We start from the raw sequence: 25323 nt of genomic DNA on the forward strand, positions 1-25323 counted from the left end.
AGAAAAATTTGGACTAACAGGTGACGAATGGTGTAGCAATAGAGGTAGAAGATACTACAATTTAAATATTCATCATGAGCGAACATATTGTTTAGGAATGGTAAGATTGCCAACTCCTTGTTCTGCTGAAACATTGAACATTTTGATAATGCAAAAATTAAAAGAATTCAGTATAGATGATGAAGATGTTGCAGGTAAAACTGCGGATGGCTGTAGATGGATGGTGAAATTATGTACCATATTTAAGTTTCCACATCAAATCTGCCAGAATCATTCAATTCATTTGAGTGTTTGTGATTTGATATACGCTAAAAAGGATTGTCGCGAAATCGTGAATAAAGAAACTGAATCGGATATTGAAACAGAAACAGAAATTGATGGAGAGACTGAAGGAGAGTTTTTTATTGAATATTTGGAGAATGAGATTGAATATGAAGAAAACATCGAAAAAAATCTACAGAAACTTTGAATACTAATTAAGTTTTTAAAACATTCATCTTTCGATATGAAGTTCTTAAAAGAATAATACACAAATTTACGGATATTCACATGACAAAGGACTGTTGCTCGACAACCGCACTAGATGGAACAGTGTTTTTCAGATGATCAAAAGATTTTTGGATTGCTTAGAAGCTGTAAAAAAAACACTTGAAGAACTAAACTGCTTATACATGTTAGATGAAATTGACTTGGATTTCTTAAAATCGCTCTCTGACTTATTGGAAGTCATTGCTGATGCTGCAGTTCGCTTGGAAAAACCAAATACAACAATTTTGGAGTGTGACATCGTTATGGAAACGTTAGTAAGGAAACTGAAAGGTTGTAGAAACTAACATCAGTTTTAATTTTGCAGAGGCATTAATCTCCAGATACGAAAATTGTAAAAACATTACATTGGTATCATTGAGTCGTTATTTGCACAATCCCGATTTTTTAAAAATAAAAACCACACATTTTTTTACGCTTCTAAAAAAGATATTTAAGTTTATGCTGCAAAATTATTTGATCATCTATTTGCAGCAAAAGAAAATAGTCTCCAAATAAAATCAGATGATTGCGCTAAAAGCAATCAAGAAGAACCATCACAATCGACATCTTTATTTGTCGAAATTCAAGAAGTTTTATATCAAAATCAATCAACAACTAAAAAGCCAAAAAAAGTCAAGACCTTCACTGATCGGTTAAAAGAATATGAAGTAACTGGTGTGAAATCAGAAGCAGTTTTGAAATTTGAACAAGTCATCCACAGAAATCAAGCAACTTCCTCGGAAGCAGAAACAGTTTTCTCCTCATCTTCAAGATTTGTCACAAAGTTTCGTAGTTCGCCAACACTCTCTAAAAAGCCAACACTCTCTGATTGCTTAGAGTGGGCATTTAAGCTTGAAAAGGATCTCATTTCTGCTACAGCATGGGGCTCACAGTGGCTGGTGAACTTTAATCAAGATAAAACTCAATTTTTTTCAGCCAATCGTTATTGCAATAACCTAGATCTTCCAATATTTACAAACAGTAGTGTACTCGATTAGTCATTTATCCTTCATGTTCTAGGATTAACTCTTACTTCTAATCTTTCCTGGAAACCATATATTAAATTAGTTGCAAAATTAGTATCTGCTAAGGTTGCATCTCTTTATCGAGCTAGACACTTTCTTACTTCGGATTCTATTCTTTATCTCTATAAATCTCAAATCCGGCCTTGTATGGAATACTGCTGCCATATCTGGGGCGGATCTTCTAACGATGCCCTTGCTCTTTTAGACAAGGTGCAAAAATGCATTGTAAACATAGTTGGGTCTGCTCTTGCAGCCAACCTCCAACCGTTATCACATCGTTGTAACGTTGCTTCTCTTTCACTTTTCTACAAATACTATAATGGGCACTGCTTTAAAGAGCATAGTCTCTTTAAAGCAGTGCCCATTATTATACAGCCAAAAATCAAGCAGCATATTTGCAGCACCTAAAAATAACATTTCTAAGTAATCATATTTTAGTATTACTAGACTTTGCTGAAAAATACAGTTTTTTAATTCAATATACAGTTCAAGGTTTCCATTGGAACAACAGTCAAGCAACATTGCAGCCTTTTTTTTAATTAACTCACCTCCCCAAGGCCCAGAAGGCCACTACAGACGAGGAGGCTACTTAATTGTGGTTATAACCCTCTCTCAACTCTATAACTCCAAAACACGAAACTTGACGAACAAGACCCCTGCGCGGAGAAACAAGTTGAGCATGGTACTACCAGGGACATGGTAGGGATTGAAGTCGGAACCTCTCGCTTATGAAGTGAGTGCTCTACCACTACACCACTACCGCATATTTCTATATGGAAGAAAATATGATAAAATGTAAAAGTGTTAGTATTATTTCAGATCATTTGCAACACAATACAAACTCAGTTCATTGTTTCATTTATGAAGTAATAAAACATTTAAAAGAGTTGATGCCTTACTTTAATCACTGCATTTATTTGCAGGTTCACAATATAAAAGTTATAAAACATATCTAACTTATGTCACTATGAACTAGATCATAAAGTATCTGGAGAATGGCATTTTTTTGCCACATCACATGGAAAGAGAGCTTGTGATGACATTGGGGGCTCTGTCAAAAGACTTGTAACCTATACCAGTTTACAATCACTAACAGATCCTATCAATTCATCTGAAAAAATGTATGATTGGTGTAGACAAAATATTAAAGGAATACATTTTTAACACATTTCAAATGATGCTATTGTTTCACATTGCATAAAGTTTAAATTAGAAGAATGTTATGTTACTTGTTCAACAATTCCAGGAAAAATAAACCATTATTTTATACCACAATCATTAACTACTTTACAGATGAGATTAAAATGTATATGGTTCCACTTGCTTCTTTTTCACCAGAAATTAATATAGCATGTGTTTATGATGCAAAATAGTTTTTAGACAATATTGTGAAAATATCTGAAGAAAATCAAGATGTTCTTATCAAGTTAATATAGCAGTCTATTTTGTTAAACACTTTAACTTGGCCACATAAAGAAGATATTTGCTGGGTTCCAATAATGCACATTTTATGCAAAATTTCATTCTTAAAAGTTCAATCAACAACTGGTAAATGGTATAAACTATCAGCTCAAGAAAAAACTGAATTATTACATTTGTACAATAGCATCTGTAACATAATTAAATAACAACAAAATTATTACAAATTTGATTTATTTGTTTTAAATAGTTTTCTAGCAATAATTTATTTAAAAGATTCAATATTTATATTGATTGTTTATTATATAATAATATTCTTTATTACATAACCAACTTGTGCATTGTGTTGACAAGTCAAAAAACTCTTATAACTTGGTATAAGTTGTAATCTTAATTTAAACATGATAATCAAATAAGTCAAATTAATGGGGAGGGGTGGAATAGTGAATGTATTGGAAAAATATTATAAAATTTATAATCATGGTATTAAATATTAGGTGAATTAGAATAGAAAGTCTTTCTCTTCATTTTAACCTAATTGGCTACTTATAAGTTTTATATGCAGTCTTTTTACTGTCTAACATTAAAAACTAAATTTCACAGTTTTTATATATGTATGTTTAGTGGTGTGTATTACAATATATAATATGAACTAAAGTACAAAAATAACTTTATTTTTATTGTTTTTAATGCATTTTGGGTAATTTTCATTGTTCTGATTTTGTAACTTCCTCATGAGTACCCACTGTTTTTTCTAAAATCACTATAATAAAGTCTATTAAATTAGAAGAAAAAATCTTATTAAAATCAGTTACCAATCCTTGGTTACCAGTGGCAGTACAAAGTGGAGGCACATTTTCTTTAATTTCAGCCGCAGCCATTTTAAGAAGTCTATAATCTTTTAATGAATTGTATGTTATCAGTAAATTTCGAAAAAATTTGGAAGCCTACCATATATAGAAACGAAAAGAATCTTTTCACTTCTTAAATTGCAGATTTTTATACTGACTCATCAAAAATCAACTTTTTTTGCAAACAGTTTTTAGGTAGCTATTCTGGAAAAAATGTGACATTCCAGAATTCAATGTCAAAGTTTTATTAAAGTAAACCTAGAGTTGTATGCAATAAAAAAACCAGAAGGTTTTCTTAAATTTTGTTTTTAAAATATAGAGCTTCAAAGTATGAACAAAACATGTTTTTGCTGCCAAAGTTTTTATTTTTGGAAAAATCAGAAATTTCAAATGACCATACCTTATAAACCACAAAAAATTTTATGCTGAAATTGCTTCAAGAATTGCTTTTCTCATTTATATTAACACTAAGTTTCATCAAAATTTGAGGTGGTTTATGTTGGTTCCTAAAATTTTGGTCTATTTGGCATGGAATGACCCAATTCTTTTATGTTAATAATTTCATAAAACTAATTTTTAATTAATTATAATTTAATCAGTTAACTTTCATTAACGATTTTAGGGTTTAAATGACAAAGCAAAACTAAAATAATTTGTGATTATTATTCACAAAAGTGAAAGCAGAAATAAAAACAATAAAAATTTGCATAATAACTCACTTCAAAATGACTTCTTTGAATGGCAAATGGTTAATAAGCTTTAACAGTGATAAATACAAGATAATGCACACAGACCATGATACACTATGATAACTTGAAAAACAAATACACACTTAAATGAAATACTGGAAAACTAGAAATCACCATAAAAGAGCTAAAAGAATCATTGTTGGAAAGAGACTTCGGTGTATATATTTTATATCACTTAATTTAGAAACATCATATTGAGGCCATTGTTAACCAAGCTTATAGTAAACTAGGATCATCTTGATTTTAGTTGACTATTTGAAATATGCATTTCAAATATAGAACCCTGTTATATTTTCAAATATATGACAAAGATATTAGTCTTATGGAAAAAGTCCAACAAAAAGCAACTAAAATTTGTTTCACAAAAGGTATCAACTATGAACATTGGTTAGAAAGGAAACTTCCAAAATTAGTTTATAGGATATTATGAAGTGATCAAATTCTAAGGTTTGCAAAACAATATAATTAAAATAAGCATAAAGAGCAATAAAGCAATAAAGCATAAAGAGCCTGAAAAAACAAATACTATTAGAGAAATAGTAAGAAACTCATTTTCTAATTTCTTCACAAACTGAGTGGATTAAGATATTGTAAATGTAAGATCAGTAAACAACTTTAAAAACAAGCTAAAACATTTTAATGAAAAATCTAATGTTTACTTTACTATTCTACAGTTCTAGATCTATTGTTGTTAGGCAACGAAAAACAAGATATAATAAATTATACAATACATTATAATAAATTATACAAAACTAAATATAAATTATATGATAAAACAGTAAACTAAATATAATAAGTAAACAATGTAAATATGGTGTAAACATTCTTTTTATATTTCAATATTTATTACCTTTTATATTTCGATAAACTTTTTTAACTCATTGAAGAATTATTAAACATAACTCAAAATTTAAAAACAAAAATATTTATATATTTAGTTAAAATTGAAACTTACAACTGGATGTTGGGTGCATGCATTGATTTCAGTTGAGTTGGCATCTAGGATAATCAATGTTTTAAAAAAACATAATAAAAAAGATCACAACATACAAAAAATAAAAATATAAATAGTTCTACCTTTCCACGATAATACATTTCTAGCAAACTCAATTACAGCAACTTGCAGTCCAAGACAAATTCCTTAAATAAAAAATAACTTTAAAAAAAAGTTCTACTTTTTTTAAATATTCAATGAACTGCAATCAAATGTTGATAAAAATGAGGATACCTAAGTATGGTCTTTTACTAGTTCTAGCCCATTGAGCAGCTTGTATCTTCCCCTCGGATCCTCGTTGACCAAAACCACCTGGTACAAGGACACCACTAAAATGAATTATAGAATTTTTTCAAAGCTTCAGAAAATGTTAGAATTTTTCAAACAAAATTTTTGTCAGCTTGAATTTAAAAACAACCTATAGACAACAATTTATTTATCTAGTTTGTAATGGTTGAATTTGAGGCTTCCACAACCATTAATTGGATGTTATGATTGTGGAAAATTGCAACTTTAAACAACAATTTTGTTTTTTTAATTTACTTAAGAAAAAAATCTATAAAAAAATTACTCGCAACAGCATAATGATTGCCAAGCTTCATGATATCTCACAGGATCATTTTCTCTAGTTGCATCTTCTATACTTTCAGAGTCAACCCACTAAATTAATCATATTTATTATAAAATATATGTACTTTAATAGACTATAATTTATTTTATTTTTCAACAAATAGTAATTTTTACTTTTTTATGTAAATAATAAAACTAATTAAGGAAATATTATAATATTATGTTATAATACTATAAATTAATGTAAAATAGATTAATGTATTATTAATAGTAGTAAATTAATTTAAAATAGTTAATGAATTATTAATAGTTGATGGCATGTAAATGATTAATGGTATACAAATAATCGTATTTAAATAATTAATAGTAAATAAAAAAGCAAAAAATTGAGATTTAAGTAAATAAAACTTTTAAGTTATTTTAAGGCCGTGTGTTTGTGTGTTTAAAAATACACCAATCACACATTGCTATGGTAATGTGACGAGTGTGACAAGTTTGACGCATGATAGGTGTTAATAAATAATTTGTTGCATACAATTCTTTTGAAAAATTAAGGAAAACATCTAAAAAAGATAATGGTAATTGTAAAAACAAATAAAAAAAAATAATTTCCTAGACTTATTTACAACATTATTAACTATAATTAGATAAAATGTTAACTTATTAATTATTTAAAAATTAAAATGTTTAAAATTTAACTTTATAATTAGCATGATACTATTTATAATTTTTGTTTTTTATAACAATAGCTTCTTTTGATTTTTTATAACAACAGCTTGATTTGAACTGATTTTTTTTTTGACTTACCTAAAACCATTTACTCACTTAAAATTTTTTTTGTGAGTTACAGGAAGTTCAAATTTTTTTTTAACTTATACCATTATACCTATATTATTTATAAATTTATACCATTACTATAAATTTATACAAACTTATACCATTAAACCTATACTATTTATAAAAATGACAATATATTTTATGGGGAACATATTTTTAAAATTTCAGAACTTTTCCAGGATTTTACATAACTTAAGTGTAAGGGTATTTACCACTGAATTTAAGGTAACAATAAGACAACTCTGGAGCACCATTATAGTAATGAGACTCAAAAATAAATGATGGGCTTAATGACATAGCCCAATGATTTGGTATTTATGACAGTATGATAAATAGTCAACAGGTCGCTTGGGAATAACCCAAGCTACCTGTTGACTATTTATCATACTGTCATAAATACTAAATCAACACTGCATGTGTAAAATTTGCAAATAAAAATCAGTTTATTTATAGAGATTATTTTCATTTAAAAATTGAAGTATTATTCTTGATAAATTAAAATTTTTTAAAAAAATTAAAAAAATTCTTAACTGTAATACGACTGTTACGGACAATTTTTTTTTTAATACATAAGAACATTAGAAATAATGAGATAAATTTCTTTTCAAGTTAAATTTCAAGTTCAAGAACAGCTGTTTTTTAGAAGAAAAAAATTTATATCTTCTTAAATTAAGTCTCTTCAAAACAAATATGAGCAATAGTCAAAAATTGATAAATATTTCATTTGCGTTGTTTATTAATACTTTTACAGTTCAATAATGTTGTTTGAAGCTGAAGAAAATTTCAATAAAACTTCTTATAAAAAAATACTAATGTATTCATAAAATCACTAACCTTAATAACAAGCTTTCTTCGTGAAGCAAGTGCTGCATGGCTTAATGCTTTGATGACAGATATATAGGCATCTTCAAGTCTTGTATACTTACCAACAAGAGCAATTTTCACTTCTTCATAGGGTTGATCATACCTGTAAAAAGATAAATAAGAAACAAGTACGCAAATTTTTTAGTTAAGTGCTTTTTAGTTAAATCTTTCAATAATAGATTTGGAACTTTTTATATTAAAAAAACTAAAACTATAAAATTTCAAAAACAAATACCTATCAGCTAACTGTTTCCAATTAAAAAGAAACGATTTTGAATCTATAACTGGCAAATCTAAAGATAGTTTTTTAGCAATTTGATTGAGCAGACCTTGATCATAAAGCAGAGTTGGAACACGATATAATGATGACACATCAGGAACACTGATTACCTGTGGAAATAAATAAAGTATTAAAAGTTAATATTATACAACAAAGATAAAATAATTATAAATGATATGATAAAATTTCACCTGATCAGGGTTTACGTGACAAAACATAGATATTTTTTGTTTTAAGGAAGAGTCTATTTCACATTTACTACGTGCCAAGATCTAGAAATGGAAACAGTTTTTTTAAATTAAACTAGTTGAATAAAAAGTAAGTATTTTAGAGTGAACAACAATTAAATAAAAACAACATTTTTTTAGATTACCAAATCTGGGGTAAGACCCAATCCTCGCAATTCTCTGACGCTCATTTGAGTAGGCTTAGATTTCATTTCACCTCCAGATGTCTGAAAAGAAATATCACATTTAAAAAACAGTAACTATATTAATATGTTATTTTACTAAGACCAAATAAAGTTAAAAAAAAAAAAAGGAATACAAATGAAGAAGAAAGACAAGAAATTGAAATAAAAAGAAGAATGCTTTACAGATAGAATAGATTTTACTTAAAAAAAAGAAGGTTCATTAATATAAATTAGAAACAACACAGGAGTAAAGATGATCCAGTGTTCACCATCCAAGGCAGGAAACAATGTAATGCAGGTTTAAATCTATACTACCCTATTGATAAAAAAGGAGTGCAAGGCTGGTCTACAAAAACTTTTTGCTTACCCCTAAAGTTTTTTCCCAAGAAGTTTTCTATAAGGCAGTAACTGGATGTTAACATCTGCCCATTACAAATATTTTTATGAAGACACTATCTTGATATCTATCAAGATATCTATCTAACCTAAATTCAACCAAGAACCCCAATGTAGGGTGTACTTTAAGTCAGAGTTACAAGGCAGCAAAACCAGTAGGTATTACCAGTAGGTGGTTGATCATGACGATCTTGACCTGACCTGTAATATTTAATTTTATATTATTGATTATTCTTATAACTGGTTAATTAATCAGTATTGGCATCAGTATCTGCTTTTTTTGTCCACCAGCCAAAAATGTACAACTGGTATATCACTAGTTAATACTTCAGTCACAATGTTTTTTAAGTTTGTTCATTGTAATCACATCACACAAAATGTGTTAACAGTTATTTTTAAATTACAAATATTTTTCAGACTTGTGGTTTGAGACTGATCTGATTGTTTAAAAAAAGAGTATAATCTTTTTTTTTTAACAAGATGGGAGCAGGATTGAAAAATCTGTTTTTTCAAAAGAAATGACCTTTGTAAACTAATTTTGTAAGTTAAAGAAAAACTAAAAAAATTTCAGATGGGGCCCATTATACCTATAAATACCTATTTAGTTTTAGGTTAAGAAATATCTTTGTTGTATGTGGAATATAAAATTCTTTGTTATAACAATTGAAACTTGTGTCACGGAAAGAATTATAGATTCCTTCCATGACACAAGTTTTGAATGCCTATAACTAAAAATTTAGGATTCTACTAATGTTGTTTTTACTCAAAATTAAATAGATATTTATAGGTAGTATGTAAGATATTATTGTACCCTTCTAAACCTTTTTAGTTTTTTCCCAATTTAGTTTACAAAGTTCATCATTCCTTCTGAAAAAAAGACTTTTCAATCTTGCTCATTGAGTTTATAAAGATTATTAAAGAAATTTAAATTAGTTAAGCAATTAAAAAAAAGCAGCTGCAAAAATTAGTCAAGTCATATAAAGTAATTAATGGAGTTTTGAATAGTTTAGTTATAATAACTAGTAAATCAAAAAAAAATTCTTTTTTCAAATCCATGCTTTATGCAAGCAGAATTCTATTGGGCCTAGAAATTCTTTTTTTGTTATCTTTTGTAGAAGGAAAAATTACTGTTACGTTTTTAATTATTTAGTACAGTTTAATTATTTAATTTAATTATTTAGTACAGTTTTATTAGTCTGGTAATGATAATTAAAGGAATACAAGTTAGATTTTATAAAGTTTAACTTACTTTTAAAAACTTCTTTAAAAGTTGCTTTTTTTGTTTTGTTTCTAATTCAAAAAATTGAATAACAATTTTTTAGTTTGTATTTTTAGTTTTAGTGGCACGGCCTATCACAAACTATAAGTTTTAATTAACAGTTTATTTTTAAACAATAAAACTTAATAAAAAGATTCTTTTTATTCAGTTTTATCCTTTTATTCAGTTTTATAGTTTGTATTTATCTTAATGTAATGAAGTTATACAGTTACTTATGTGCTGTTTAAATAAAATTTGTTTAATTAGTTTCTAAGTTGTTTTTTTCTCTATAGATATAAAGATAACAATGACAATAAGCTGCCAATATATTTCACATTTTAATCAATATTTTTAATGAAATAAAAAATAAAGAGATTTAAATTTTATTTGATGGAATAATTTATATGATTCTATTACTTATTATAAGATTGTTTGCTCATTATAAACTGAATCTTAATGTTTTAGTTAATTTAATAGGCTTTATCAGTTTGTCAGTTTTGCTATTTATTACCAATAATATGGGTGATTTTTAATTATTTATTCAAGTCTTTATTTGTTTGTTTATGCAACACAATGATCGCAAAAAGTTACCAATGGAGCCGCCTGGTTATGTAGACCTGGGAGAGGTGAAAATAAAAACAGATTGTTGATGGTGTCATTGAATAATAAATAACAAAAAAATATAAAATGAGGGTAAGATTTTTGTAAAGGTGAAGAACGAAGTTAGATGCTCGGGGGGCAGGGGAGAAACAACTAACACTCTAGTCACTCTGTGTGTAGATCATATGTAACAAAGAACAAATATTTGATATACTGATTTTAGAGACTGTTGATGTCTACAGTTGTGATGGTGTAGTGCATTAGTATGTACTGTTTGGTTGTCTAGTATGGTCCCGTTATGTTTTCGTTCACTTTCAAATCGGGTGAATAAAAAGCTAAACACACTCACTTCTTGCGCTTATGGGCTAGCACATCAGAGCCAGACGTAAGACATTCAGAATGGATTTCAATTGATCAAATGCACACATTAGTCACCATAGGCCACAAGCCATCACTCTTAGCCAAAAGAGCTACTGCCCCGTGCTGGTATGGAATGATGTGTTATGGCGTGAGATTTTAAATCCGAGCACATAGTCAGCGAGCTGACTATGTGCTCCGATGTGTATTGGCACATAGTCAGCAAGCTGATCTGATGTGTATTGTGGAGCTTCCGAATGACCGTGTGCGCGAGTGTCTGCATAGTCATTAGGTTATTGAGCGCCGTAACCACATCAAGCAAGATAGCCTAATGCCTGTTTTTTCGTTTTAGTGTACATTGGAAAAAGTCGGGGCTCACCAGCCACAAAAAATATATTTATTGTTTATGGGATACAATGATCGCAAAAAGTATATAATCGGATTTTTGTTGAGTTTATTCCAGATATAGTCAAACCAATAATTTGCAATAAATATATAAACCAATAAACCAATAACTTGCAAGAAACGCAAAAATTGGCAGAAAAACAACCTTCGCAACCATCACGTTTGTTTATTCAAACATCTTGACGGTTGCTTACAAATTTTCAAAATGAACGTAGCAAATGAAAAGATCTATTTGAGTATTAATATAATACTCAAATGTTTTTATGAAATGAAAGATCTATTTGAGTATTAATATATTGTCTAATAATGGAATAAATTATAACATTTTTTATTGCACTTCTTTAGTTGATTCATTTTTCTTGTGCTTTGTAAATTAAACTAAATTTTAAAAGTTTAACTGTGTTATCTCTAAACTATAAAGATATAGTTACAATTATATTGAAATCTTTTTTTAAATAAACCTTGAACAAAAGAGTTCTATTCTTTTACCATTGTTTTTCAATTGTTTAGACTAAAATTTTAATTATTACTATCGTTTCCATTCAATTTAATATCATGAACTCATAATTGATTTTATATTCTTTTCGGAATTTAGGAGAAAATATTAATGTTATGTTGATGTGATATTTAAGTTAAAATTTGAGGTAATCTAATTTTCAATTTCTAAAAAACTTAGTACAAAGAGATTTTTTAAGATTCTGGTATATATACTTTTTAAATATATTCTTCTTATATAATATAGGCGTGTATAAAAAAAGCGTTACATGAATTTAAAATAAAAACAAATCTTTTTTACATTTTTTTATGAATAGAACCATTAGAAGGGTATTAAATGCAGTATTATTTTATAGAACAGGTTTATTGCTGTAAAATATATTTAAATGTATTAAATATAATGCAAGTATAAAAGCGAAAATAAATATGAAGAAATTATATAGTATTATTTTTAACATACAAAAGGAATTAATATAGTTATAAGTTATTTATAAATACTTATTTTAAATAAATTAACCCAAAATATCTTCAATTTCAAAATCGAACGCAGTTTCTTTACTTTCACTGATTCAGGTGTTTCTTCTTTACCCCAACTCAGATATGTTGCAAGTGTAAATTTGTTACCGAAAGATGCCATTTTCTTTTAACTTATAAAATTTGAATAACTTGAAAGTTTAAATAACTTGATAACCTGAATAACTTGATAACTTTATATCAGACACTCAATTTATACTATAAAAATCGATTAGCAGTCTGTTAATTATAAATGAGATATTCGATTTTTAATAACGAGTTATATATTAGCATATTAAATAAACTGCCTTTTTTAAAAAAAAACAGGAAGTTAACGCGGAAGTATACAGGGAAATATGCACTACTTCAAACAATTTTAAAGTATGACAAACTAGTTTATCAATCAATTAAGCAAAATGTGTGATTATACAAAAAGAAATAGTCTTTATTATCTAACAGTTCTTATTGTATAAGTTTACAAGAAAACCCAGACTATTATGTTAAATTCTTTTGCAACACATGCATATTTTACCTGCTTTTTAACAGACTAATTATTTATCTACATAGCCCAGAATAATACAGAACAGTTATAGCTGTTTGAAATAACTTGTTCGATTTTTATTTTTAAATCAGAATATTCAAAAACTATTTTTTTAGCATATCCTGAATAAAATAGTTTTGTTTTTTAACTTGTAAAACAAACAGTTTTACAAAAAAACATCATTTGAGAAGTTTTTAAAAGAATAACTAAATAAAAACATAAAAATATTTTACTTTATTTTTACCAAAAAATTATAATTTGCACAGGCTTTATTTCGCCCGTGTAAACTGATTTGCATGGGTGTGAAGACAGGCGCGGGCTGTCTTCACACCCATGCAAATCAGTTTTTACCATAAAATGTCAGTTTTTTTAATTTTAAAGACAGGAAAAAAAAATTACTTTTTTTAAAAATAATTGATAGTCTGCCTGCCCAAACCAAACCCTCAGTCAATGTAGCAGCACTCCGTTGCGAGCCAGGCTATTTGTCAGCCAATGTAGCAGCATTCCGTTGCGAGTCCGGCTATAAGATAGTTGATGTAGCAACACTCCGGGCATGTTTTACAGTTAAAAAATAAAAAACAAACATTCAGAATGTTTTTATTTTTAAAAAATAAAATAAAAACATTCAGAATGTTTTTAAAAACATTCTAGTCTTTTAATTTGTAGTTTTGTGTTTTAATTACTTCCTGCAATTAAATTAATGTGTTTTGACATAATCTAACCTTAATTTTGTCAGCTTTAAAACCACAAACAAGCGAAGGACCATTTTTTTACCACAAACACGCTTTGTTAGATGTAAAGTATAGGAATATATACACACACACACACACAAACACACATACATATTTAAATATATACTTGACCGTATAAACATTTCTCATATAACTCATTTTCCATCAATAAATAATTATGTTTAAAATGCACATGGGTTAATAATTTTTATAGTAAAATTTATAAAATTAGATTTTTTTTAATGTTTAAAAGGATCATATATTTCATATCAACTTTTATAATATTTTGTTTGAACTCAAGTAGAAATAGTTTCAGCATTTTGCTAAACTGTAAATAGATTTTTATCAATTCATTACAATTTTAAGAGGTATAGCTTATATATATACATGTTATTACAACCTTAAGAAGCATAGCATATTTATATACATGTCATAACTGCTGTAATATAATTATAAAATCCAGTATTAATAAAAAAACTGGGCTGTGCAATAAACTTGATTGATGGTTTGTGCAACTTGTGCAACTTAATTGAAGGCAATATAGGCATCGTGTAACCTAAAATTTGCATTTTGCAGTTTGCTTATCTACTTATTCTATTTAGTTTAATGTTTTTTAATATACTTTTTTATACCTTTTTATATTTTGTTTTGTTATTCTGTATATATTGTAATAGAAAATAACACAAATTTGTTTTAAAAATATATTATTTTGTTCTTCTTTGAAAATAAGAATTCTTGTCGTGTTTTTTTAGTAAATAATTTTTTTTTAAAGATTTATTAAGTTCCTTTTTAACTATCAATGTTTCACCAATAGTAAATAATTGTATTTACTTAAATTAGTAAATACTTCAGTTTTGCTTTTTATTACTCTGGCAAACCTCTTGATTTAAAAATCTTGACTTGATTTAATTTTAATTAAATTAACTCTTTTTAACCAGCAAGATAAACTTGTAGGAAGGTGGGTATGAGGGCTCCATTTTTTGTCATATGTTGAAAATGCTTATACTTAACTTTATGTGCTGTTTTGATTTTTTTATTAACTAAAGGCTCTGCGAGGGATGTAAGATTTGTTTTATTAGTGATATTTAGCATTGCATAATTTATGGATGATCCTTTATGTAATAAATTGGGTAAACCTGTGAAATCTATTAGAGTAGAGAAAAAAACTGAACTGGGTAAGAGTTCTAACAAGATTTAGGTATGCGCAGAAGAGCAAAAAAAGTGATATGCATTTATTGTTAGAAGTTTTAAAATATAGAAAATTTATCGCTAACCAAATACTTATGAATAAATATTGAGCATTTAAACCATCCAACTACCTTAGTCTACACCAGAACAACTAATCTTATTCCACATTCAAATTCAACACTAGAATAGCAAAATTGACATTGTATTTAAGCACATACTTACAAAAATTTATTTGCCACCTGCATTATTAAATCTAGTGCTAATTCTACTCTATACTTTAGCTGAAAACTTTCAGTTTATTCTCAATACATTCCATCAAAATATTCTACTATTAGTTTTTGTAAACTCAAATCAATATTTATTTCAATAAAAACTTTAAAAAGAGAAAACATTATAACACCAACCTATATCAATTCAAATTATGATATAAATTTAAATATCTATAATATATTGTATAAATTTAAATATCTATATAACATATGTATAATTTTTATATGCAATTTTAAATCAAAATTTGTTATTACGTACACTTTGATTGCATTATAGTTAAAATAATATATATATTTTTTTAATTTGTTTAAGTTTAAAAAATATGATATTACAAATAAAATAGCATGTTTATAGTACTCAAAAACCCTTTCATTAAAGATTTAAATTTTTAAACAGTTAATAAGCATCAGAATTACGTCACTATACCCAATTTCTAGATCAAGCTATCAATCTCACTGTATCCTACTTTATATATAAAATCGCAAATTTTTACTAGCTACCCATTTATGAAAATTTATACTATCTTTTATGCTATAGTTGCATCACTAAAATGAAATCTGTTGTGGTCGTGACAACCACAAAAAATAAAATGCTAATGGTTTAAGATATTTTATATTTTATCAAAAACTTTTAAAAACTTAAAAAAATGTTAAGTCTTTTTTATTTGTTAGAACAAGTTTTATTGATTACATTATAACTATTTTTTATTTTTGTTTATATTTTAAATAAATAGGTAGCTAGCAAAAAGTTGTGATCTTATAGTTTGCTTATATGCAAAAGGTAAATACCTTTTGCATATAAGCATCAAAACTCATTGAATACAATCCTAGACATCTAAGATATCTCACTGTTTCCAATTTTCTGAAAACTGTCGATCATTTTCATAAACTCAAAAAATTCAAATCAACTTTTCGAGGTTGTGCTATATAAACTTATATATATTTATAAAAGTCAAAACATACAATTTTGAAGGTACAAATAAAGCACTTTAACTTTAATGTACTAAATTGCTTATGATGACATTTTATCTAATACAATTTAGAAAATTGCTCTTTATGTATTTATTTTACTGTGTTTTGTATTTGTCTTTCCATGTATGGGGAGTCAATATTTGTGTATAAAAGTGTAGGTCACAATAAAAAACACAAATATTGTTTTCCTACCACTCTAACCTGTTACTACAACATTAATTCATTTTCATATGAAAAAAGATCTTTATTTTTCTATCTGTATTACAAAATATGTGTTGCCAAAATCTTGTGCTAAAACATTATTGAAGATGCTCTAAGTTGTTTTGATTCAAATCATATCGAATATGATTATCAAAATTTATTAAAATCTTTATTTTGATCTGTGTTTCTTTACATGAGTTTGATGGTTTCCCAATAACGCTGCTTTGCCAGTAACACTGCTCTGAAAATATTTTTTTTATCTTTCTCTACTTTTTTTTTTTTGCCATATCTGTTTATACCACATTAGCTCTCTTAAAATTTTGGTTTGTAATAATCAGTATATATTCACTACTTAACTGTAATTGGTTATAATGGCAACGTTTTTTTACCTCTTACACCCTTGATTTTTAGGGCTTTGTTAGGTTTATATTATACATTTGTAATATTAACGATATTCATAAATTCTCCTGTGATGCAGGTGGTTATCAGATTTTAATTTATTTTTGTTTAGTGTTTAGACCTTAAATTGTACTACATTTATAAACTATATTTTTTTCATACAAGCATACCGACACTATAGCATGGTGGATTAGTGCGCTGTATCATAAACTGAAGATCCGGAGTTCATACCATGAAGGCTACATATTATCTATTTTTGTACACCACAATGACAAAATGTACATTTGGCTATCCCACTGGATGTGGTTACGGCACTCAATAACCTAATGACAGCGTTATCATTAGGTTATTGAATGCGTACATGTACAGATCAAAAATCTCACTTCATAGAACATCATTCCACACCAGTACAGGGTCTAGGCTCTTTTGGATAAGAGTGATGACTAATATGTGCATTCCATCAATTGAAATCTATTTTGTAGATCTTATGTCTGGCTCTGATATGATAGCCCATAAATGCGAGAAGTGAAAGTGCTTAGCTTTCTATTCACCTGATTTGAAAATGGATGAAAACATAACAAGACCATATCAGACAACCGATCTACATAACTGGACGGCTTTGTTGGTCACCTATATGCAATCATTGTGTTGCATTAATGGTTTTCCAATAACGCTGCTCTGTCAAAAAATGCTGCTCTTAAAGTATTCTTTTATCTTTCTCTCCTTTTGTTGTCATATTTGTTTATACCACATTAACTCTCTTAAAATTTTGGTTTGCATTTTTAGATTAAAATTGTGCAAATCTTTTTTAAAAAAAATAAATAAACAAAAAAGTAATAAAATTTTAAAAATTAAGAAAATAAAGAAAACAAAAACTTATAAAAGTAAAGTTACAAACAAACATATACAAATATTGGCAATAATAAATAAAACATTTTTATGTGTTATATTTTTGTTGATTTAAACTTCATTTATATCTAGGTTATCTTATATTTCACATTTATATACGATACATAATATACATAATATGCCCAACTTACCTGAGGTATTAAGCTTACATGACAACAGCAAAAATTATCAGGTCCAACTTTAAATTGAAACTGACGCATTGCTTCAACATATGGCATACTTTCAATATCTCCAATTACTCCACCAATCTTTAAAAAAAAATACTTAAAAATAAAATGAGTGCATTCTGATGTTATGGTCTGATTGATTTTAATTCTTTTGAACAATGTTGTTTTAAAAAGTGCTCAGTAATGCTTTTGTATCTTTGATAGAAATCCTCTTATTAAAATGATGAAAATATATATATATAGATATATATATATTTATATATATATATATATATATATATATATATATATATATATATATATATATATATATATATATATATATATATATATATATATATATATATATATATATATATATACAACCCTCAGAATTAGGAAAAATAAGGTCAGCAATAAATTGCCGATCTCAAACTGTTAGAGATTGGCATTAGATCGGCAAAAAAAATTTGACATAAAAAGGTTACCATAAAACATAGAAACGAGGTCGGCAATTTTTTGCCTCAAACACTTTCAGGTCGGCAGTTATATTGGCATTGCCAAATGCCGACCCCAATTTCGAGGGTTGTATGTATATATATATATATATATATATATATATATATATATATATATATATATATATATATATATATATATATATATATGTATATATATATATATGTATATATATATATATGTATATATATATATGTATAATATATATATATATATATATATATATATATATATATATATATATATGTATATATATATATATGTATATATATATATATATGTATATATATATATATATATATATATATATATATATATATATATGTATATATATATATATATATATATATATATATATATATATATATGTGTATATATATATATATATATATATATATATATATATATATATATGTATGTATGTATGTATATGTATATATATATAAATATAATTCATGAAATTTTTAAATATCCTTCAACCCTATTTTAAATATCCTATCAACCCTATTGTGTGTTGTGACAAGTCAAACTTTAAAAAAATGTGCTGAAAAAGTGTATCTAGATTTATCTGGAAAAAAGAAAACTTTTTAAAATTTTTTTTTTTAAAAAAAAAAAGAAAGAAATTTCAACAATGGAAAAAAAGTTAAAAGAAAAAAATAAATAAAAAGAATATGCAAAAATATATATTGGTCATTTTGAGATGAGTATTCAGCTTTGTTATATTTCGTTAGATCTTTTATTTGGTCAAACTATGATTGCTTTAGTTTTTTTTAAAAAAATTACTTTTATGAAAAAAAATTTATTTTTCATTATTGCTCGATTTATAGCAACAAATCAAATTTTCAAACTCTTTTCCTATAAAATGTCATATTTGCACTTATCATAAACTGAGCAACGGCCACAGATATATAACACAACTAAAATAAAACTTGAAAAACGCTAAGATAATTTAAATCTAGTTTTTCATCACATTTGGAATAAAAAAATTAAATCTTTGATCTTTAAAAATGTTTTTTTATTAAAATAGAAAACCCTTTAAATAGAGTATATTTAACTTATGTTATTGTTAAATAAACTAAATATGAATTATGTTTTTATTAACTGAATTGAAAATAGTAAGTTTTCAAATAAATACACGCTAGCAAATAATTATTATAATTTAAAAAAAAGATAAACCTTTTTCTTTTTTTTTTAATTTTTTGGGCTTTTTATAAACATACATTTTTTTAAGCATACATTAATTTATAGAAACTAAATTATAATAAAGGAAAAATAATTAAGTTTTTGAAATTTATTGTAAATGAAGTAAACAAAAAAAAGATTCTTAAAAATTATTTGTATTAATATAAAAGATAGTTAAATCATTTTCATTTCAAGAGAAAGATAAAATTTTCTTTTGTCAGAAAAGTAACAAGAAAAAATTCTATTAGCTGTTAATTTTTACTTTATTTAATACTTTAATAATATAAAAACATTTAATACTTTAATAATATAAAAACATTAGTAGAGATCAAATTTGCTAAATTATAACGACTTTCATAAACATTTATAATTTTTTTCCAACAAAACTATTTGGAGTGTATTAACTTTAATTATTCTTAAAGTATAAGTAAAAAAAAGATAAGTAAAAAAAAAAATCATTATCTAAAAAAGTCGTCGTTTATAAAACTGATATAATTATTTTTTTTAATATTATAAAAAATTAAAACTATATGAAATATAACTTTTAAACATCTTCGCTTCCAACAAGGCTGCAAGCAACCACTAATTAAAGTTGGAAGTTACTGGAAGAGAAAAGATGAAGATTGTAGAGCAAGATAACGATTGACAGACGGCTTAAAGGATTGCAAATTATATGAATTAGGAAAGCAAGATGAAGGAAGCAAATTCCAAAGAACTGATGTTCGAGGAAAAAAACTAGACAAATAAGAGTTTTTGGAACTATCACAGAAAAAGGATGAGACTTAATTGAATGACAAGTAACACGAGAATATATTTTAGTAGATAGCACAAGAGACTATGCTCTTTAGAGCAGTGCCCATTTTAGCATTTGTAGAAAAGAGAAAGAGAAGCAACGTTATGATGGTGTGATAATGGTTGGAGGTTGGCTGCAAGAGCAGGCCCAACTATGCTTACAATGCGTTTTTGCACCTTGTCTAAAACAGGATGGGCATCATTAGAAGATCCCCCCAGATATGTCAACAGTATTCCATAAAAGGCCAGATTTGAGATCTATAGAGATAGAGAATAGAATCCGAAGTAAGAAAGTGTCGAGCTCGATAAAGAGATGCAATCTTAGCAGATGCTAATTTTGCAACTGATTTAATATAGGGTTTCCAAGAAAGAAGGAATTGGAAGTAAGAGCTAATCCTTACCGTTAAACATTACCGTTCATAAATATAGGAAGATCTAAATTATTGCAATAACGATTGGCTGAAAAAAATTGAGTTTTATCTGGATTAAAGTTCACCAGCCGCTGTGTGCCCCATGCTGTAGTAGAAGTGAGATCCTTTTCAAGCTCAAATTGTCAAGCTCAAATCTTATTTAAAATAAATAAAATTATTCATAAATTTTATAAATACTTAAAAGAAAAAAATCATTAAAAGTTTTTTACTTTATTTAGAAGTGTTTTGCTAATATAAAAACATCAGTTAAGATAAAAAATTTGATGTTATTTGTTTCTTAAAATCTTTTATATTTAGCACATTTTTGGAGGGTTCAAAACTGTGGTCAAGTTGTTAAAACAAAATTTTTTTTGCCTGTATTTTATTTCAAAAGTTTAGAAACGCTAACTTTTTTTAATGCTTTTAGGAATAACTTATTACAAACTTCCTCAAATAAAATTTTTATGTGCTTTATATTATTTCAATTCAAAATACAAACTACAAAAATAGTTAAGTTTAACAGTTATTTAAATTTTGTTTGTTTTTTTGAAAAGGTTTCTAGGCAAAAATTTAGAAACAGTATCATCACCCGCAATTAAACCAAGTTTTTATAAACAAAAACAAAATTAAAAGCCAAAATAAAACATATCTTAAACATAACTCAGAGTTTCACGCAAATTGGGGATCATCAGATGTTACAAATTTTAAAAACATAACAACAACATATATATTAAAAATACTGTGTCCTCTTTGTTGGCATTAAAGTTATTAATCGTATAAACATTTTCATGGCTTAAAAACAATAAATTCAACAGAGATGAATTTATACAACTTTTCTCCATTAAACATTGCATGATTGCATGATTTCCCACCAGGTTTAAAATGTTAGGTCTAGAATTTTCCACAAAAGGATAGGATTTAAACCGTTTTTTTTTTTGTTTTCCCATATAAATTTAGAAAGTTTGGTGAAATTAGTTTTACTTTCATTAAGAAAGGAATTCTTATGTACGGAAAACAATGTTTAGATATTTTTTCTGTAAGTCCAGTATAGTAGAAACCCTCTTCCTGTGGACATGTTTTGACATTACATATTTAAATGACATTTTAAATTTTCCATTAGGATGGCATAAATCAATCTGATGGCAATTACACAATGGAGAACTAAGATTAGAAGTATTTGATAAAGTATGGTGTTAAGTAATGATGTCACAATGTTTAGAAGACAGCTATACAGTTTATGGAACTTATGATTATTTGGGAAGTATTTATCAATTAAATTTCAGAAAAGTTTGGCTACATTTTTCTTGATGTTTATTAAAAAAGGAGGAGGAGGAGGGTTGAACCAAATAGTGTTTCATGCTCGTGATTTTTAACTATTTTTAGTTGTTGGGAATGGCAGTAATAATCTCTTTAAACCTACTTGACTTAAGGGCTATAAAAAAACGCAGCTCAATCAAATACTTCTTTATTTAAGGAATTATTTCTTATGCAGTTAGATATTATTGCGGGCATAGATTTAAGAATATTTTGAGGATGATTCGAATTAACATTGATATGTCAAATGAAATGTCAAGGAAGTTAACAGTTTTAAAATGGTTTTTATTGTTATATTTAGCTTTATATTTTCTTTAAAAAGATTGATGAGATTTTTCTTTATCATTTCTGATTGTGGTTCACTAATAAAATGGAAACAGCAAAGACCATCATCTCTATATAAACCATTGGTACTTAATCCATATTCTTTGCTTAAAATAAATAAGAGATAAAGGCCTACCAGCTCACATAGCTTAGCTACATCAAAGTTATGTTTAAAATATAAAATAATTTTTATAGTCAACCAAATAAACCCAACTTCAACTTAGGATTTTTTTTTACTGATTTTTAAACCCTCAAATGTTCATAAAGTACTTTTTTGTCTATTTTTCTTTTGTAATTATTTAAAAACCTATTATCTTAAACATTAACTAATAAGAATTATATTATTATCTCAAATTATCTCTTCTGTGTCATTTTTTATGTTAGTACAATTAATGTATGTATTGTGATAAGACAAACCTCAATAACACATATATCTGGTAAATTGCCACTTTTGTCAACTGATTGCTTAGCAACATTCTCAATCCAATCTTGAATTTCATTAGTAATATGGGGAATAACTAAGACAAATATAATACAAATTTAATATATATATATATATATATATATATATATATATATATATATATATATATATATATATATATATATATATATATATATATATATATATATATATATATATATATATATATAAGGGGTATGACTAAAAAGCACATTTCATTTTTTCAGAAATAGCACAGCGGCAAAAGATAAACTTTTACTTGTATATTTGAGATACGTGTATATTTGCGAGGGGGGGTGGGGGTGGAGTGACTTTTTAATTTTTTTTTTCATGTACTTTAAATATAAAGCATTTTTGTAATTGTACATTTTTTATGTAAAGAAAGACTATTTTATGGTTTTTATCCAAGATTTTTTATCAGTTGTCTTAAATTTTAAACAATGATAAACTACAACCATTAAGTTAGCTTCTCTGTCTTCTTTTGTTTATAAATGTTTCAATGGAATTAAGAGTAGGAGGAGGGAGAAGTCAAAAAAGAATTTTATGAAATTTTTTCTAATTTTTTTGTAAATAAAAAAAATGTCAACAAGCAATTGTTAAAACAAAATATCTTATTCTGAAGTTTTTCATGTTGGAAAAAGAATTGAAATTATATATAACACATTACATATAATACATAACCAATAACACTTGCTTATTAAGAAAACTATATTACAGAGGTTATCCTATGTGTTAATTTTCCAAAAATCTCTAGGATTGATATAGCTTTATGTCTATTTTTTTACGGCTTAATGTATTGAAATAAGAGGTTGTTTCATAGTAAAAAAATTTATCATGTGCCCTTTATTAGGTGAAGAAAATACTGACTAACATATCAGATGTTTACTATATTATAGTAAAATGCTTACAAATTTTTTTAATGAATAAATTATCTGTTTATTCATTAAAAAAAATTACCTATTAAATACAAAATTTGGTTTTATACTTGTTACAAGTTTGTAGCAAGTATAAAACCAAATTTTGTATTTAATAAGCAATTTTTTTAAATGAATAAACAAACATGTTTGTAACGTTACATACATAAAAATCTATTGCGCCATGAAAAAGTTCTTCAGACAAGTATTGTCTTTGGGTTTTCACACTAGCTATCTATTTATTTATTAACTTATTTATTTATTAACTTATTTATTCATTAACATTACTTATTTGACAAAAAATTTGACAAAGAGCTATAAAAGTTTTAACTGGTTATAAAAAAAGTTTTATATTTTTTTATTGTAATAGAGTGCAGGCATTTTAAGAATTATTACAACACAATAAATATTAAATAATATAAATATTAAAGTATAAAATAAATAACCTATTACATAAAATAAAAATTATTATGCAATAATTTATAGTGTAATAATTTGATTTTTTATCAGATAAACAATTTAATATTTTATCAATATAACTTAGATTTTTTAATTCTATTAAAAATTTAAATTTTTTATTTATCAAATAGTCCAATCTAATCAAAAACAGTTGCATTTAAATCGACGCTCTTTTTAAATTTTTTTTTTTTTTTTGCAACAACCGTGCCTTTTAAAAAGCGTTGCACGTTATTATGAATTTTTTTTTTTCAATATAAAAATAACTTTGTGTTTTTCATTTTAGTTACAATGATAACTACACGTTTGAGAGAAAAATTATACTTTTGTGAGAGCCGCAAATTGCTCCCTTAAACCATTTTAGGGGAGTTTATTATGATGAGTTAATATCATTTCCCTTAAATGATATAAATACATACACATATTTATATATATATATATATATATATATATATATATATATATATATATATATATATAAATATATATATATATATATTTATATATATATATTTATATATAAATACGTGTATGTATGTACACGGAAAAAAACACATACTGAAACTTTTTAGTCCCTGTGTAATAAGGTATAATATATATATTAAATATTTCTCAACTGGGAGGTAATCCACATTCCTTAATCTTGTGCAAGGTATTATGGTTAATAAAATTGATGCAAATGGTTACTCAGCCATTAAAAACTTAGCACCGTCTGTCGCACACCTTGATATCTGGATAATGGAGCTCATTAACATCATTTCAGAACAGAAAGCTACTATCAACCTGCAAGCTAACCAAATAAAAAAACTTGAACAAAAATTAGCAGTTATTGAAACCAAAATCAACTCTCAACCAGCCACCCAATCAAGCCCACACCAGCCATCTTGGAGTAATATTTTCAGAAACAAGCCAAACTCATCGCCAAAAATCGGTCAAGTCCTTGTTGAACTAAAGCAAGCAGCTAAACGTGAAAAGAATATAATAATATTTGGTGTCCTAGAACCAGTGTCCATAGCAAATGTCACCCAAACACCACCATC

General features: G+C 26.3%; 2 protein-coding genes across 2 annotated transcripts in view; one reads left to right on the forward strand and one right to left on the reverse strand.

The window, feature by feature from the left end:
• Nucleotides 1-25323, reverse strand: part of LOC100207149 (CTP synthase 1) — a 51931-nt gene that overhangs the window by 9980 nt on the left and 16628 nt on the right. Inside the window, exons 3-12 of the mRNA XM_065793660.1 lie at nucleotides 22868-22968; nucleotides 17895-18011; nucleotides 8491-8571; nucleotides 8309-8389; nucleotides 8073-8227; nucleotides 7808-7940; nucleotides 6138-6226; nucleotides 5801-5895; nucleotides 5650-5712; nucleotides 5528-5571 (exon numbers count right to left, since the gene is read on the reverse strand). Of these exons, the coding sequence (XP_065649732.1) occupies nucleotides 5528-5571; nucleotides 5650-5712; nucleotides 5801-5895; nucleotides 6138-6226; nucleotides 7808-7940; nucleotides 8073-8227; nucleotides 8309-8389; nucleotides 8491-8571; nucleotides 17895-18011; nucleotides 22868-22968 (959 nt within the window). The remainder of the gene's footprint in view (nucleotides 1-5527; nucleotides 5572-5649; nucleotides 5713-5800; nucleotides 5896-6137; nucleotides 6227-7807; nucleotides 7941-8072; nucleotides 8228-8308; nucleotides 8390-8490; nucleotides 8572-17894; nucleotides 18012-22867; nucleotides 22969-25323) is intronic.
• The window catches only part of LOC100201910 (PC3-like endoprotease variant A), a 99276-nt gene continuing 98801 nt past the window's right edge, over nucleotides 24849-25323 (forward strand). Inside the window, exon 1 of the mRNA XM_065793659.1 lies at nucleotides 24849-24870. The gene's annotated coding sequence lies outside the window, so the exon portion shown is untranslated. The remainder of the gene's footprint in view (nucleotides 24871-25323) is intronic.

Source organism: Hydra vulgaris, chromosome 03, assembly GCF_038396675.1.
Source record: "Hydra vulgaris chromosome 03, alternate assembly HydraT2T_AEP".
In the NCBI taxonomy this organism is placed as follows: domain Eukaryota; kingdom Metazoa; phylum Cnidaria; class Hydrozoa; order Anthoathecata; family Hydridae; genus Hydra; species Hydra vulgaris.